This window comes from Lagopus muta, chromosome 8 (assembly GCF_023343835.1).
Source record: "Lagopus muta isolate bLagMut1 chromosome 8, bLagMut1 primary, whole genome shotgun sequence".
Taxonomy (NCBI): domain Eukaryota; kingdom Metazoa; phylum Chordata; class Aves; order Galliformes; family Phasianidae; genus Lagopus; species Lagopus muta.
This window is the reverse complement of record NC_064440.1, coordinates 35,845,744-35,862,634: the sequence shown is the minus strand read 5'-3', so window position 1 is coordinate 35,862,634 and position 16,891 is coordinate 35,845,744. Positions and strand designations below refer to the sequence as shown.

The 16,891-nt window shown below is 42.5% G+C and overlaps 1 protein-coding gene across 1 annotated transcript in view; it reads left to right on the top strand.

The window, feature by feature from the left end:
* NDUFA10 (NADH:ubiquinone oxidoreductase subunit A10) overlaps positions 1–16,891 on the top strand; it is a 41,080-nt gene that overhangs the window by 7,684 nt on the left and 16,505 nt on the right. The window contains exons 6-8 of the mRNA XM_048953293.1: positions 1,484–1,563; positions 4,449–4,503; positions 10,896–10,981. Of these exons, the coding sequence (XP_048809250.1) occupies positions 1,484–1,563; positions 4,449–4,503; positions 10,896–10,981 (221 nt within the window). The remainder of the gene's footprint in view (positions 1–1,483; positions 1,564–4,448; positions 4,504–10,895; positions 10,982–16,891) is intronic.

Here is a 16,891-nt window from a genome sequence, read left to right as displayed (position 1 = left end):
TGGAAAGCCTGATATATTAAAGGAAAGCTTTATTACAAAAACCATTCTCAGGTCCCTTAAATGCTTGGTAATGTCTGCTTCTTGAAGCAAGTGTGTGTTGGTGTGCTGGGTTTAAGTCAGTAGCGTTTTGTTTTTGCCCATTTAAGAGGGATGCTGATCGTTGCCAAAGGGAAGTGACTTCAGAGCTGTGAAGTGGAAGGCTGCCCTTGCTGCTTTGTGGTCTGTGTAGCCTCAATGGCTTTGCCTGCTGCTCAAGTGGCTCCTTTCCTGCCCTCCAGCAGTTTGGATGCTGACTAAACGCGCCTCTACTCTTTAACGAACAAGGCACTCTTGTGTGGGAGAACTATGGATTTCTTTGTTTTAGCAACTTCAGTTACAGGAATAGAAACTTAATGTATTGTGGGAACCTGCCCGTTCTTTGCCCCTATGAGCAAAAAGGTCAGTGACACTTTTGAGACGTTCTGGCACGAATTGCTGGTGTAACAGAGCTTCCCTAGGGCAGTGGCACCTGCTGGGCATTGTGGGGCTTGTTTGGGGATAGAACTTTGGGTTCCTGGTGGATGGAGTGTTTGTGGTTGGTATTGAGTACAGTTATTGCAGAGCTCTGAAAGAAGAGAAGCCTTCCAGTGTGGCCGGCTGGCAGAGATGCAGCACCTTCCAATGCGGTGGGCATCTTGGAGGTGTGTTTCCTATTTGAATAGTGGCAGGAATCGTGTCTTGATTTTAGGATTGAACTGAAGGAAGACATGCTAAATGAAAGAAATTCCGGTTATTTTGCAAAAGTGACATTAAGGTAAGATGTGTAGGAGATGAGGCTTGTGGTGAACTGTCTAACAGCTGGTAGGATATCCTTTAAATCCCAAAAGAAGATAGAGAAGAAAATGGTTGTCCATGCAACTGTCTGAAACTAGAGAAATGGGTTAACGTTGGCCCTCTAGCTGGAAAGGCAGACTGGGATGATCCTCTCCTTTCTTTTAGGTGATAATATATAATTTCCTGGATTATGCAAATAGATAACTTTCCAAGGACTGATGAAATTTAAGTTTTGAGACTGTTGTTTGGTTCATGCAAACTCTGGAAAAATGAGAATTCCCAAAAACTGCAATAAATTGTAAGAAAGCTTTTTGTTTTGCTCTTACATCATTCTGTTGAGCCTGTCTTTTCCTTTATTTACCAGATTCACTACCAGATCAGAAGAATCTTGCTCATGTCTAATGATTAAAACCATGGAGATGGCGGGTGTAAAGCAGTGATTACTACATTCTGTGACTCATTCCTTGGGGTACTCTTGATGTTTAAGAAACTCTAAATGCTCTGGATGACCTAACTCTTGAAACTCAAGTATGGTTCACTGATAGCTGCTAATACAAGAGTGAACTCTTGATAGATGGTGTAGGACCAACTTGTGCTTAGGCTCCTGTGCTGATGGGGAAAAGAAAATACACTTTGTAATGTTATTCTTCTGTTTTCTGTCTATTTTTAGCCTTATGAGAAAAAGGTGCCTGCTTCGTATCTCCAGAACATTGAGGATGCTTATAAGAAAACCTTCTTACCAGAAATGAGGTTAGCAAACCAAACTGCTCTGTCCACTGAGTCTTTGAGTAAAAAAATGTGTCATGATCCTAAAATCTCTGCAAATAGAAGCAAATAAAACCACATAATGTGAGATAATCCTTTTTCTGCTATGTGCTACAATGTGATGCCCTATTTATATGGTGCTGTATCCGTGGTATGCTGTCTGTGTATACTTGTGCATAGTTATTTCCTGCATCTTAGAAGCTTGATGTCACCACTGCAGTGTTGGAGTACTGAAAGTGAAATGTTTTTAGGAGCAGGTGGGAGGAATGTTGTACAGTAGTAAATTCATTGGATATTGTTAGTGGAGCTGAGCCTGGATCTGTTGTGTGCCACACTTGGGATGTTACCTCCCCTAACAACTCTTCTCAGTTGTCATAGCTTTGGCTAATTTCTTGATGGTGGTACAGAAGGAGAGAGATAAGGGCTTCTCTTTCCCGTTTCTAGTTCAGTTTCTTTGCCTTGTGAGGCAGACACATTGCAGCCAGGAGAGGATTCAGTGGATTTTGTTGATACTGTTAAAAGAGTGCACTGCTACCTGCCTTTACAGGCTGAAGTGCTTGTCTTTGAACTTCCCAGCTTTCTCTGGCTGGGAAGTGAGAATGTGTGAACTGTGAACTTGAGACTGTAATAATTGTCAGCTGTCCCCATTCTTAAGAAATAGCTCTATCAAAAATTGCCTTACAAATATAAAAACATGCGAGTGTGAGCAGTCTTGCTATTCTGAGCAGGTTACTTTCAGGAAAAAAAGCTGTTAAAGGTTACAGAGTCAGGTCTGCTTTACATCAAAACTGTCTACTCATGCAAGACTTGTTTTGTTCATGAAATTGACTGTTGAGTTTCATTTATTTAAGTCATAGAAGATCTTCAGGAATATTGTTGCTTGCTTGCTTCCTTGTTGCTTTCTCGCTTCAGCTCCATGGTAAATCAGTACAATTGTGCAATTGAAGTGGATAACTTAATGTTGAGCTTGTCATTCATACAGGGACAGAAGCTGTTGGTGCAGTATATGGTTAGCTGCCTCTAACCTACACAGATTAACAGCTGCCAGAAGAAAGTGGCAGGGAGGAAGGGTGGGCAATGATGGGACTGTCATCCCCCCGAGGGCAGAGTAGGTTTGAATTTACTTGCAAGGAGGAAAATGCTGCTTATTCTTTGGATCAAATCTAGCCTCAGAAAAACACTGCGTCGTTCAGCGAGGCTAAACCTAGCCTAACTGGTCCTGCTGTGATTTCAACTCTTTCCCCTTTGTCTGGATGTGGTCAGTACACTTGTTAAGCAAACACCTTCTACTTGGCATCCTCATCAGTGCCCAGGCTCACAATGGCTTGTCACATCGATCTGCGTGCTCAGGCCTGAAGGGAGATGTCTCCGTTCCCTTGGTGGGAGGAGATCTGCACATGTGAAACTTCAGCTGTGCCTATCTCTGGACCTCGCTGATGACTTGCATGTTGCATAGATGCACACCGCCTTCAACTGCCTTTAACTGTTTGCTTGCTGACTTGCTCAGTGCTGCACCAAATGCTGAGCATGCCTGGCTGTTACAGACTGTAACAAACTAACACTGGATTTCCTGGTACTTCAGTCTTAGAGTGAATATTTGGTGATCATAAAATTTGTGCTTCCTTTCTAGTCTGATATGCCTGAGAATGTCCTTATATGTATCTGTGTCCATCTATCTACATATATATAATCTTTTTAATGCATTTGTGAGCTGGCTGCTATGAGGCAGGTTCTTGGTGACTACGAACAGACAGCTTTTGTCTTTTGATTGATTTTCTGGTCCAGTGGTCTCAGATCACTGATGCTATCTTTCATATCCAATAGCGCTTCCACTGAGCAGCTGTTTTCACATAATGAAAGCCCTGATAACATGCAGAGTATCAAGTGATTTGATCTGCATTGCTAATGCAGCTGCCAGTGTAAGGCTGAGGCCTGGCTTACCTTCTAATTTGTGACAGTTGAAACTGAAGGTGTGTGTTCACATCCTACAGCGGCTCCCTTGAAAGCAAACCACCCGTGTTCTTTTTGTGACTGAGGAGTTCTGTGAGGTTTCTGCTTTTTTTCCCCCCAAGCTGGAAAAAAAGCCCTCTTCAAACAGTCCACTATTGGGAGCACCAATTGAATGGCTGACAGTGTAAAAGTTTGGGGCTTCATGTGAATAAAGGACGCCTCGTAAGGAAACTGGTTTTTGTTAGCCAGGGCTGCTCTGGCTGAAAGATGCAGATGAGGAACCAGCTTGAACTGCTGCAACTTTTTATTTTGTTAGCAGTCCTGCCTCCAGCAGCACTGTTTACACTGCCAGCCTCGATTCTGATTAAACTTAGAAGTGACTTTTCTATGCTGTACAATTAAGAAAACAGCATGTTGCCTGCCTTATGTTCTTTGTTCTACACATAGATCACACTGCCTCTGTTGCATTGGTTCATTTAGCTCTGACTTAGTAATAATGACGAATGAATGTATTATTTTCTTAAGACTTACCCACAAGTGTTCATGTGCACATAAAAATGGAAGGTCTGCTGAAGCTTTGGGTTGAACAGTTTTATGTTGTCAAGTAGATTGGGCAATTGTGCCGATGGTAACATCAGTGAAATGGAAACAGATTGGTAGGTGGGATATTTCTATTTTTCTTATTGAACTAAAACTGTAGACTTTCTACAGGTCGTTTGTACAGTTTTATGTCAGGAAAGAAACAACTCACAGATCCAACAGATCTATTGCAGGCTTTGGAAAAAATAAAAAAAGCTTTTGGTTCTGTTTTTGTGCTTTTGAATGTAATTTCTGCTTCATTTTGATGTAGAGGTGAGAAGATGTGAAAAGCAGTTGTGTCCTGTGAGCTCAACTTCTTTCTATTTTTTTTTCCATTGCAGTGAGAACAGTGAAATTCTGCAATACACAGCAAGTGAGGCAGAGGATGTGGAGAAGGTAAAGAGTTTGCTGCTTCCAAAACAGAAACGCGAAGAAAACACCTTATCTTAGATAATAATAAGCTTAATTAGCTACTTGATGTAATTAGTGCTTGCTGCTCTGTCAGTGTTCTGGGCTGGGGCTATGAGTGCTTTGCAGTGATGTTGCATGAGTGATTGCATTTTTGTCAGGAGAGTGTACATCCTTCCCCCCATCCCTTTTGCCAATATACCTGTCTGCCTGAGCAAGTAAGTTCCACTCTATTATTACTGCTAATTTTTTTTCTTCAAAAGAATCTTTTGTCTCATTTAAATTATGCCAAGTGTTTCCACATCTGGATTGTTTTTCCAAACAAATCCTGAGGCAGTGGAAACAGCATTTCCTGAGTCTCCGGGCTGTACATTATTTGTCTCTTTGGTATCACTCTTTGAAGTGTTGTGGCTGGTGGGATAGGTAAGGTTCTTTATAGCTTAATTTGGGAACTAAAGGCATGAACCAAGAAGTAAGTCACACTCAGCAGCCAGCTGAGATTCTTCCTACAAGCATAAAGTCTTCTATTGTCTTAGTCTTCTATTGTCATAAGTCTTCTATTCTGTTGGCTTTTGCCACTAAACAGCTTCTTATGATCCAGATTGGTACACAGGTTCCTTTGCAGTAAAATAGCTGTTGTTTGCAATAAGCCAGTGATGATCAGCTCTGAGAAAACAACTTGATAATCAGAGCTGTTGCAAAGCTGGTAACCCTGGGTTATTTATCTGTATTGACTAGCGTGTGGTGTCTCTACTGTATCACCTTCTCCGAAGTGTTTTGCATGACACATTAACACTTGCCTTATTTCAACAGATGTTCTTGCTTGTGGAAAATAATAGTGGGGAAGTAGAAACTTTCTTTCTTCTTTTGAAATTTGCCTCTGTAGCTGCGATCCCCTCTGAAAACAGTGATTGGCTTTATGTAATTCTGTACAGACTGTAGTGGTTGTGTTTCATTGTCTGGGATGGAAGTGAATCCCTCAAAGTTTATTTGCACTCTGGAGTAGCAGTAAGGGTCTCAACTTAGCAAAGATCTTGGAGAGTGGCCTTACAGTGATTTCCACCAGCCCCCTCAGCACCATCAGGTCCATCAGGTCCTGTGGACTTATGGATGTCCAGATTGCTTAACTGTTCCATAACACAGTCCTCATCATCCAAGGCAAACTCTTCCAGGCTCCTCAGGACAGCCTGTAGCAGTATAGACAGACAAAGAAGGCATTTAGTAACTCTGCCTTCTCTGTGTCTTCTGTCACCAGGGCACCCACCTCATTCATCAGTGGGCCTGCATTGCCTTTAGTGTTAGTTTTATCTGCAGTGGATTTGAAGAAGGCCTTTCTGTTGTCCTTGACCCCTCTTGCAAGCTTTAATTAAGATTGTCACTGCCAACATTGGCATTTGCAGTGAGAGAGGTATCTGACTGCTTGTACCCGTGCTGAGCATATTTGAACATTTTGAAGGAGGTAACCTGCTATACTGCTTTCCTCACTTATGGATGTACTGGTCCAGCTGGGATGGAAGTAATCCTTCATTCCAGCTGTGACAGCTGACCCAAACTGACCAAAGGGGTATTCTGTACCTTGTAACATCACACACTGCCATGGAGGGACTTCCAAAATAGCCTTTGCTTGAGGACTAACAGGGCATCCATCTGCTACTGTGAGCTAGTGAGTGATTGCCTCGGCATCACTGCTTGCTTGTTTTTGCTTTTTCTCTTCCTTCTTGTCTATTAAACTGTCTTTGTCTCGACTTATTAGCTGTTCTTGCTTTTGTCCTTCTAATTCTCTTGCTCTCCCACTTCACTTCCCACTGCCGAGCAGTGAGCAGCTGGGTGGGGGCTTAGCTGCCAGCTGGGATCAGCCCACCACAGCTGTGGAAGACTCTCCACAGCAGCAGTGAAACTTGGAGATCCCGAATTGTGTGTTTTCAGGTTTTCAGAGAGAACTGGTAATGGTTGGGAGTGATAGCTCCCATAGGGCATCAAGTATGTTATGCTGCTGTGGCCAGGCTACAGCTGTGAAATGAGGAGTAGTAAGAGAGGCTTTTTGTTAGGTCTGTAGATAAGAGCAAGTTAGACTTGACTTCTGTCAAAGGGGCTCTGTTCAGTTGGTAGAGCTCTGACACTCATATCCACCCATGCTGGAGCATATAGTGACAGCATTACTTTTTCACAAAGAAGCATAATGTTATTGTTACTGACTTGCATTTTTTCTCCTTGAGCCAGATGGCAAAGCTTAATCCTATGAGCAAGCGGATGGAAAATCTCTTGGCTCTGTGAGTGCAGTACATGCAGTTGGAGCCAGTGATTTTGTTCAGTTGAATCCTGCAGTAAACTTTACTCTCCAGGGGCTGACTTTGTTTGGAAGCTCAGAGTAGATTCTACTTGTGCAGTGTGCATTACAGTAGCATTCAGCTGAGAGCCTTGTGTTTCCATGCATAAAGGTTTTGTAAAGCTGGGAATGTTGGTATGGACTTTGCAGTCCCTAAAATCCTTGAAGTGCCGTTAGTCATATAAAATAGCTGTTTTTGGAGTACTGCAAAAAGGGAAGTTTCTGAAAATGGAACATCTTTATAATTTTTAAATACCAAAGGCCTTTCTTTGCCTTTGTTGTGAGATTTGACTTCACTTACGCAGATAGCTACCTGTGATCATTACAGGTGGACAGTTCTGATGTAATTCCTTCTGCACTGCTTTCAGGAAGAGAAGATGATTGAAGGGACTAAATGTTCCTATTTTTTCTTAGTCCTGAAATTTTAAAATTATTTCTTGAGGGACGAAATTAGACAGGAAAAGGGTGAAATGAATGAAAAAGAAGAGGTCAGCACGTGGATAAGAGTATTTGAGCAATTATTGTTAGCTTTTCAGGATATCAGAAAGGATAGTAGGAGTTGAGAGCTGCGTTTCAAGGAGCGTGGAGGTGTTGGAAGAAATGAGAGCTTGTTTCCTTCTGTTCTTCCTGAACGTGTTTTGAAGTGGTCAGGATGAAGCCATTTGTCTCCTCCCCAGACTTCCTAGAAAAGTCATTGCTAGAGGTTTTATTTTAATCCTGCAGATCAGAGTTTGAAGTCTGTCTAAAGGTCTTATTGCTCAAGTCAACTCTATGGAGCTCAGCAAATTTGCGTCGTGGCTGAGCGTAACGAGAGTGCACACTGATGATCCTTTTCTTAATTTAGTTGGACAAATCTGGGATAGAGGACAGATTATTGAAGTCCAAGTCCAAGATGGGATCATATTCTCATTGTTAGATATTAGTTACAGAAACTAGGATTTTTTTCCATTCAAAAGAATGACATTGATTCCCTTATGCCTGGGTTCAGTTTACCTTTGAAGTGAAAAGACTGGTGTTTGTAAATAAGGGATAACAGAAGGGAATCGGTTTTTGCTTAAAGGTTTTTTGTGTGTAGGCAGCTATATCCTGCTAATAGAGCTAATACTTAACTGTTAGCCAGCTTCCAGCTACAAATTCTTTACTGTGCATTTTGGGGACTTAATTTTGTATGACTTTATAGTGTAATAGTGTTTGAATTGCTTGTAGAAAACGTGCAACTTAGAAAGAACTTCTATTTCTGAAGTGTCTTTTAAAAAGATCAGTTGGGGCTTCATATTGTAATTAAGGTTGGTTGTAACAATTAAAGAATTTGTAAGTGCTCAAGTGATCTTGGTTAGGATATTTCAAACCACATTTACATGAGAACAAAATAGTAAAAAGTTGGCTTTTTGAATTAAAATAATTTCTGTTTTATTTCCCCTTTTTAAAAAAACAGTGGATATAGAAGGGTTATGACTTACAAGCAGGACTGGACCAGTTCCAATTCCTCTGTACACAGTGTTTTGTATTATGCATTGATTTTATTCGGTGACCCCACCTTATGTAAACTGGAGGAAATTATCTAGGTGGGAGGCTGATGGCAGAGCAGCTCTGTACCACGTCCTTTGCCAGTGTGGAATTGCAAGGATTCCGAGCTAGATGGCATGAAGTTTTTGGTTGCAGCTGCTGTTTGTGTGCTGAGCTTCTTCCTGCAAGAGTTCCTGGGGTTGGATCCTGCATTGCTCCTTGCACCCTGCATTTTGCTTAAGGAGAAGCCTGATCTGGCTGACAGACCATCCTTTGTCCCATACCTGCGTTGCCTTCTGCTCTCGCTGGAGTTCTTCTAACAGCAGAACTCACCAGATCGCCGTGAAACCAGCTTAGAAATTGTAAGCTGTTTGTATTGGCTTAATTGCAAAGATTATGGGAAGGAGTCTCATTATTGAAAACCGTTTTTTCTGAATCCTACCAAGCTCAGTGGCATATTAAGACCTGATCTCTCCTGGCCGTTGTTATGTGTTGTGCTGCTTAGTCAGGCCTAAATCATGTATTTGCTACTAATTCCCAGGAGGTGCCGATGCATTCCTTGTGAATTAAAAAGCTGTTCTTCTGGCCTGGTTGGAGGAGCAGGGCCGATGCCATTATTAATGAGCTGCTGGTGAAGATTTCTGATGTGGTAATAAGTGTGCAAAACTAATTTGGGCATTAATTTCTTTTTTCCCCTCGACGTGGTCTGAGCCCTTTTGTCAGCAGCTCTATTATTAATCCTGTCATCAGCAGCAGTGGGGCAAGCTCTGCTGTGGAGTAGGGGAGTAATTGCTTTTGCATATCTAATGGGAAGTATGTTGGAAGTTTAACTTCTAAATTAAGAATAATGGACATTTGAACTAACATTCATCTTTTTCTTTTGTAAAAATGATAATTGTACTGTGTCAGGCAGTTTGGTAGGAACAAGCAGTTTCCGAGTGTAATTTTGAAAACTCATCTAGATGTCTGTGGTGCAGCTTTCTGCAGTGTTTTTGAGGCCTGAAACGTGTTGTTTTTCCGTCAACAGGTGAATTTATTTAACACAAGAAGTAGGCCTCCCATGCTCTTAGCTCTGATATCTCACTTAAGAACTTAATTATTTGTAAAAGATAAAAGATGGTTGAACAGCATCTTGCTTGCAATTTTAAATACACTTTGATGCTGTCACATATTAACCGTATTTTTCAAGTCTTCAATCAGCTAATTTAGTGTTCAGCAAATGTGAAGGCTTCAGTTAAATGATGGTTCAGTTACTCCTATCTCTAAGCTGCTACTTCTTGCCATAAAAATGTAATAGTGCCAGAGCCAACCTTTTTAGTTGGGACTCCTTTGTAGTAGTGTGTTTCTATTACCCTTCAGGTGGTAATAAAAGGGACTTAGTGTTCACTGTGATTGTAGGGAATAGGTTACTATGGATTTGATGTGCAGTAAAGGATAAAAGCTTTTCTGATTATTTTATCACCTTATTACTGGCATCTGCTTGCTTTGTTGTCAGTGGATCAACAATATGTCATGAGGGTTTCAGTCCTGACCTCAATAGCTTTTATCCTTTCCTTCTACAAGAGGCATCTGTGAAATGGTAGGAGTTGCCATGATCTATTCTTTCCCACGTTGCTCTGAGGTTTTGTCTTAAGTGCATTGCCCTGACACTGGTTTGGGTTTCCTTTTAGCAAGTAGGTCATGTGTGATAACCTCAGGCTTGTGTTAAACAATTGCCCAATGGACCAGCAAAGATCCGTTTTCTGATGGAACAAGATTGTAAATGAAGCTCAAATATGGGATTGGAAATTCTGGTGATGCTAGCAGGGTGATTTGCTGAGGTGTTACTTGTTTGAACGGTTCTTGGTGTCAAATGGAGACTTTTGCCCTTCCTTTCTGCTCTGGATGCGTGTGAGCATGGATAGGTTTTCACATCTGATCAAATCCAAAATCTTTGGACTTCTGCTAATTCAAGAGCTACTCTATTCCAGCCTGGAGTGTGCCCCCATTTCTGTCTTGTGAACCGTGCCCAGCAACATCAAGGAACAGTTTCATTGCACTTCAGCTTTTCTCAGTCAGTAGACTACTTCTCCTTTTTGAAAGAAAACAGCCCTCCTATGCAGCACTAAGCATGATGATTTTACTTGCAACAGAAAGGGTTAAATTTAGACTCCTTTTCATTCTCTCTTTGATTTGCCTTTGGAGTGAGCTTGTGTTTTTTCCCTTTCAGTCTCAACACCAGGTTGAAGAAGAAAGTTGTAGATAGTGTAAGAACTTGGAAACATAACACCTCTCCAGCCTACTTAATCCCAGCCAAGGCTTAGGCCAGCAGGCACTGTAGTGCTGGTCACTGTGTGTCTGTGCAGTGCTCACAGCAGGGCTGCTACCTCCAGAAATGTGACTCGGAGATCATACGTTAGCTTAAAATGTCTGTGTTGTTCATACAGTTTTACCAGGGAGACCTTTTTACTGCATAAGAGTATATTTCAGTTACTTCATTGCCTGGAGGGGGCTGCTTTGACATTCTCATCAGACCACCTGTTAATATGATTTTTTCCTCTGATTTCAGGTAATTGAAGACATTGAGTACTTGAAATTTGACAAGGGCCCATGGCTGGAACAAGATGATGTTTCCTTCCATCATTTGAGACTTTTGTAAGTATGATATCTTCCAGTATGGTTTAGCACTGGATTTCTGGGAATCGTTAAAGCCTTGACCTTTTCTAAGGTATATTTATATTTGCACTGTGCTTCATGTGACAGTAGACTTTTTTAATACTGTTGCTGTTGTAAAATGAGTGCGGAGTTCTGTTGCTGCTAACCAGTTGGAGGAGAGACTTCAGGCAAACATCCCTTTCTATTAATGAAGTACAAGAATCATAGAACATTTAGGTTGGAAAAGACCTTCAAGATCGTGTCCAGCCATTAATTAACATTATCAAGTCCACCACTAAACCATGTCCCTCAGGCCACAGCCACATGTCTCTTAAATGCCTCCAGGGAGGGGGCCTCCATCACCACTCTGGGCAGCCCCTTCCGGTGTGTGACCACCCTTTCACTGAAGAAATTCTTTCTGATATCCAGTCTAAACCTCTCATGGTGCAACTTGAAGCCATTTCCTCGTGTCCTGCCACTGGTGTCCTGAAGAAACAGCCAGCCACCTCACTGTAACTGGCTTTCAGATAGTTGTAGTGCAGTGAGATCTTCCCTCAGCCTCCCTTTCTCCAGTCTGAACAATCCTACTTCCCTCAACTGGCTCCTCGTGTCTTGTTTTCTAGTCTCTTCACCAATTTTGTTGCTCTTCTCTGAACCTCAGTGTCCTCTTTGTAATAAGAGGCCTAAAGCAGAGCACAATATTTAGGGTGTTGTCTCACCGGTGCTGTGTAAAAGGGGACAATCACAGAATCCTTATAGTTGGAAGAACATCTGAAGGCCATCTAGTCCAGCTCCCCTGCATCAGGTTGCCCAGGGCCTGGTCCAGCCTTGCCTTGAAAGTCTCCAGGGACAGGGCATCATCCAAATGATTAGGCAGCCTGTTCCAGTGCCTCACTATCCTCACTGTAGAAGATTTTTCCCTTATATCTAACCTAGATGTACCCTGTTTGAGCTTGTAACCACTGAAACCATTTCCTCTTGTCCTATTGCCACAGACCCTGCTAAGGAATCTGTCCTCCTTTCATTAGCTCCATTTTAGATACTGAAAGGCTGCCATCAGGTCACCTCACAGCCTTCTCTAGGCTTCTTGTTTCCCGGTGCTGCTGTTTGCTGATGCAAACCAGGGTGCTGTTGGCCTTCTTGGCCACCTGGCTGTGCTGCTGGCTCATTCAGGTGATTGTCAGCACCTTCAGGTTCTTTTCTGCTGAGCTACTTTCCAGATAGTTTTTCCAAGCCTATGCTGCTGCATGGGGTTGTTGTGACCCATGTGCAGCACCTAGCATTTAGCTTTGTTGGCTGCCATGCAGTTGGACTCAGATGGTTAATCAGCCTATGCACGTCACTCTGCAGATCCCTCCTGCCCTCAAGCAGATTGATGCTCTTGCAGCTTGGTGTCTTCTTCAAACTTGTAGAAGGTTCACTTGATTCCATCATCTGTATCACTGATGAGGGAACACTAATTATGATTGACTACCAAACTCTGCTGGCAGCATCTTTTTGGGCCTGGCCATCTGGATAGTTCTTTACCTGGCAATGAGCACATCTGTCCAGGCCACAAGCAGCCAGTTTCTCCAGGCATTTCCCAATTACTGTGACCTGTGGTTCCTACTATTGGAAATGTATTTTGCGAGCTGGCTAAGCACTGTGTACAGACAGGCATGCAGTTTTAAAACACTATTTATGCACTTGACATGGTGGTGTCACTGCTGCTCTGGCAGCACGGTGTTCTTCATCAGAGCTTGTTGACAGGGCAACCTTGTAGTGAGATTTAGGTGTGGTGCTGTTTAGATTGGCTGTGTTTAGAGTGTTTTTCTGAAAGTAGTTTTTCAGCTGTCTGCTTTTTAGTATCTTCACAGCAGTCAAGAAGCTGGCTGTAGGGTAAAAAGGAAACAGCCAAACTTGGAAGACTGTGTGGAAGATAAGTGCTTTTGTGCTCTTTCTGCCTGATTTCCAGAAAATAATCCTAAACCAGAGCTTTATTCTTAATTTGCAGGTTTTTTTCCTTTGTTCTGTGTAATAACAAGCAAAATTGTAACATGTAGTAGTTCAAGGGTAGTGTTTTTTTGTTGTTTTTTTTTCTTAAAGATGTCTGTTTAATTGGGTGTGAAGAAATCAAAATCAGACAGTGGAAAGCTTCTTACTGAAATAAAGTCAAATTTGATTAAAGGAATTCTTTGCAAGTACTCCATGATGATCTCTGTTCCAATTTAATTGTGGAGTGCTACTGGTAAGGTTGCATATGTCTGCAGAGCAATGTTGAAGGGAGACCTAGCCCTCAAACTTGAAGGGATATGAATCAAATCATTGACATGCATGTAAGCAAGTCAGTCTACATGCATTGCAGATGAAGCATTAGGACTGCCACTCTTGAGTCATGTTGATGAACAAAATGTTCCCTGGATAATCCCACATTAAAAAAAAAATCTACACTTGGAAGAGTATTAATAGGTTTAGCCTTGACTGAAGTGAGATAAGCTTCTCATTTTACAGAATAACATCAGACTGCGTGCATGGGGTAGCAAGTTCAGTATAGTTGCTGCATTTTTAAAGCAAAGCTTAACGATTACACAGTTGTGTTAGTTTCAGGTTCTCTCTCACAGGTTGGTGGAAATGCAGGGTTTTAAAGAAGCATATAGTTGAACACTTTTCTCTGAATTTCATAGAAATACAGAAGAGACCTCTGGCTCACTCTGGCACTTCTGCTCCAGTAGGGGCACCCACAGTAGGTGGCTTTCAGAGATCTGCAAGGAGGAGACCCCATAACCTCTGTATCCTCTCTTTGGTGTTGTGGGTTTTTTTGGTTTGTTTTTTTAAATACATTGATGAAATCCCTCTGAGCCTCCTCCCCTTCTCCACGCTGAACAGTCCCAGATTTCTTACTGCTTTTCCTCATAGGAGAGTTGCTCGGTCCTTTCTGCACCTTGGCTGGACTCCCTCAAGTCTGCCCAGGTCCCTCTTGTCCTGGTGGGCAGAACTGAACCCAGCACTCCAGGTGTGGCAGAGCAGAAGGGAAGCATCCCCTCCCTTGTCCTGCTGCCAGCACTTGGCTCAGTGCACTCAGGACACCATCAGTCTTTGTCTCAAGGGCACTCTGCTGGCTCCTGTGCAGCTTGGTGCCCACCATTCCCATTCCTGCAGAGCTGCTCCCACCTGGGTGCCAGCAGCATGCCCCACTCTTCCTCTTGTTGTGCTTAGAATTTCAGTCTTGACTGTGATACAGGCACTGGAATAGTAAGTTAAATTGATTTATTCTGTGAAAAAGAATCCTGTACATCTCTTTTACTCGTTTGTGCTGTTACTTCAATTGTCTCCTAATACCAGCAATACTGTTGTGCCTTTTGTCTGGCTTTTCTACCAAGGGCTGAAGGTGTATCGCAGAAAAGCAGCTTTGAGTGTTATCTAAGAGAAATAAGTCAAGATTTGAGTGCCCTTTAAGCATCTCAGAAGAGTTTTCTGTATGTAGTAGTTAAAAGATGCATCTGGTGGCTTACATCCCATGAAGCTATGGAAATCAGATTTCCTTTGAAAGGAGAAAATACTTTTAAGTTACTGTTTTTCCTGTAGCTTCACACTGGTACAGGTATTAAGAAAGGATTATTGTTAATTGTGGAGTGTAGGAGGGAGTTAAAAGAAAGCACACAAAGAGTGCTGTATTAAGATATTGTATGAAAATTGCGCTTTGTAACTGTGGAAAAGAACAAATAGCATTGCTGAGGAGTTAATTTTTCATTGAACCCCGGGCGATGATGAGAGGGTTTCCTTTACAAGACCTGTCATTGCAGATAATAAGAAATCACTTCTTCTGTTGGCAGCGTGTGGCTATGTTACTGAGCTCTCACAATGCAACAAACTGCTAATTTAAATGTTAATATGGTTTGAGTTTTACTGCTAACGCTTGCCTTCAGAATAACATTGTCAAGATAGTGGTTTTGTGTTCAGAGGTTTGGTGAAAGCAAAACTGTCCAGGAAATGGTGAGCAGCTTCTAACTCCTTGTGAAGATGTACACCAAGTAAGAAAGAACCTGAAAGAGCCTTGCACAGATGCCCTGTGCCCATATTAGTTCCTCTTGATGGAAGGAAGCTTTAATGGTGCTGTGCACTCCAGATCACACACACCAGCACCTGCTGCCCTCTCGTGTTCCTGTTAGGCTGCAGCAAGGGTTTGGCTCTGCTGCTCTGTGTTCTCTGCTGCAGGGATGCTTTCACTTCTCCCACCTTCAGCTCTCACTTGACACATCTGGACGAAGGGGAGTTGATGGGTATTGTGAGGATGGCTTTTTAATTGCGCGTGTATGGGCCCTGGCATATGGAAACCCCCATCAGGGCCTCTCACTTCTTCGGTAATGCAAATAGTAAGCAAGCTAATCAGTCCAGGGAGCCGCACCCATATAAATCAGTTGCAAAACACATCTTTTATCTCCTGCCTTGCCCTCAAGTCCTCTCTCCTTTGCCCTAATAGAGAGCAGTTTGATCATGGGATTGAGGCATAAGTTGCTAAAAGGTTAAGAACGTGTGTGTAAGCTGGAGGGTTCTTCCAGAGAATGCTTTCCATGGCTTTCCTCCCTTCCAGGCTCTGAGTCAGAGGAACAGAAATCATTCTGTTGGCTCTTGGGAACGTCCCAGGGATTTCCCATGTTGCTGCTGCACTGCCTTAAGTCTGTTTTTATCTGTGCCCTTCCTGACAGAATTGTCTGACTGCGTGTGTGCATTGCAAAATAAATAATGTTTTGGAATAAGTAATGTTTTGAAACAAGGAGCTGTAGGTGGTGTAGTGCCACCTGTGTTAATGTGCCAGCAGGTGAGCGAAACACTGCATTTCACTTGTCCTGTTTACAAGTCCCCAGCTAGATCTGTTACATTACTGCAGCTCCTTCAGAGTTTGTTGTAGCAGAACGTATTTTTAATGACTAAATCTTCAGCCACCATTACTTTCATTAAAAAGGGGTAGGTATCACCATTTCTTTTATCTTGACGAAAAGGAATCAATTTTCATTTGTAAACAATCTATCCAGGAAATAGTTTGTCACTGTCATACGTTCCATTTAGTTCATTAATTACAATTGGTGTGCTACATAACCTGTGTAGTAAATTGCCTGGTATTGTGTTTGGCATTACAACAGAAATATATTTCGAAGTTGTTACTGAAGAATCTTGTGCAAGCAGTGATTGATAATTCCTAAGTTGTGTTAATGCTCCTTTAAGTACTTAAAACTGTTGCAGACCCCACTGAAGTTGGGCTGCAGTTTCTTTTCTGTTTGTTTTGCTCTGATGAAATGACATCTTGTAGAGGAGGGAAGAAATGAGGGAAAGCAACTCTTCAGCTCTGTTTCACACCATTAGCAAAGGAAAGGCACATCCATTCTGGATATGTCTGTGTGGTATCAAATAGGAGCACCTGAAGTGATTGTAAGCAGTGTTTTTATAACTCCTCTGTCACGGAGACCCAAAAAATCTCATAAACCATCCATCACAGAACTTCTGGCACTGCTGGGAACTGCTTCCTTAGCACCTTTTGTCCTTTATGCTTCCACTGGAACAACTCTTCTTTGTCAGTTTTCCTTTGCAGCAGCTTTCTTGTAGGTTGGAAGCATTCTTACTGCACCTTCTCACCTCTTGCAGACCTGCTTTTCTTGGAAAGCTCTTTGTTTTTCTTTCCTGGCAGTGATTGTGCCTGTTCACCAGGGAGTGGCCACGGTTCACTTCAGGCAGGGCATGCTGGCACTGCATGGCCAATGAGTCTGTTGGTCTGAAGGAGATCTGCAACTCATTGCCCTGCCATTGTGAAGGTCTGGAGCGAGTGGGCAAGAAGAAAATGGCACAAAGGGAAAGACAGGGTACAGGGGGACATAACCTGTTGCTGTCCTGTGTGCCTGCTGTGTGAGCTCATCAGCAGAGGAGGTCAGTGCAGTT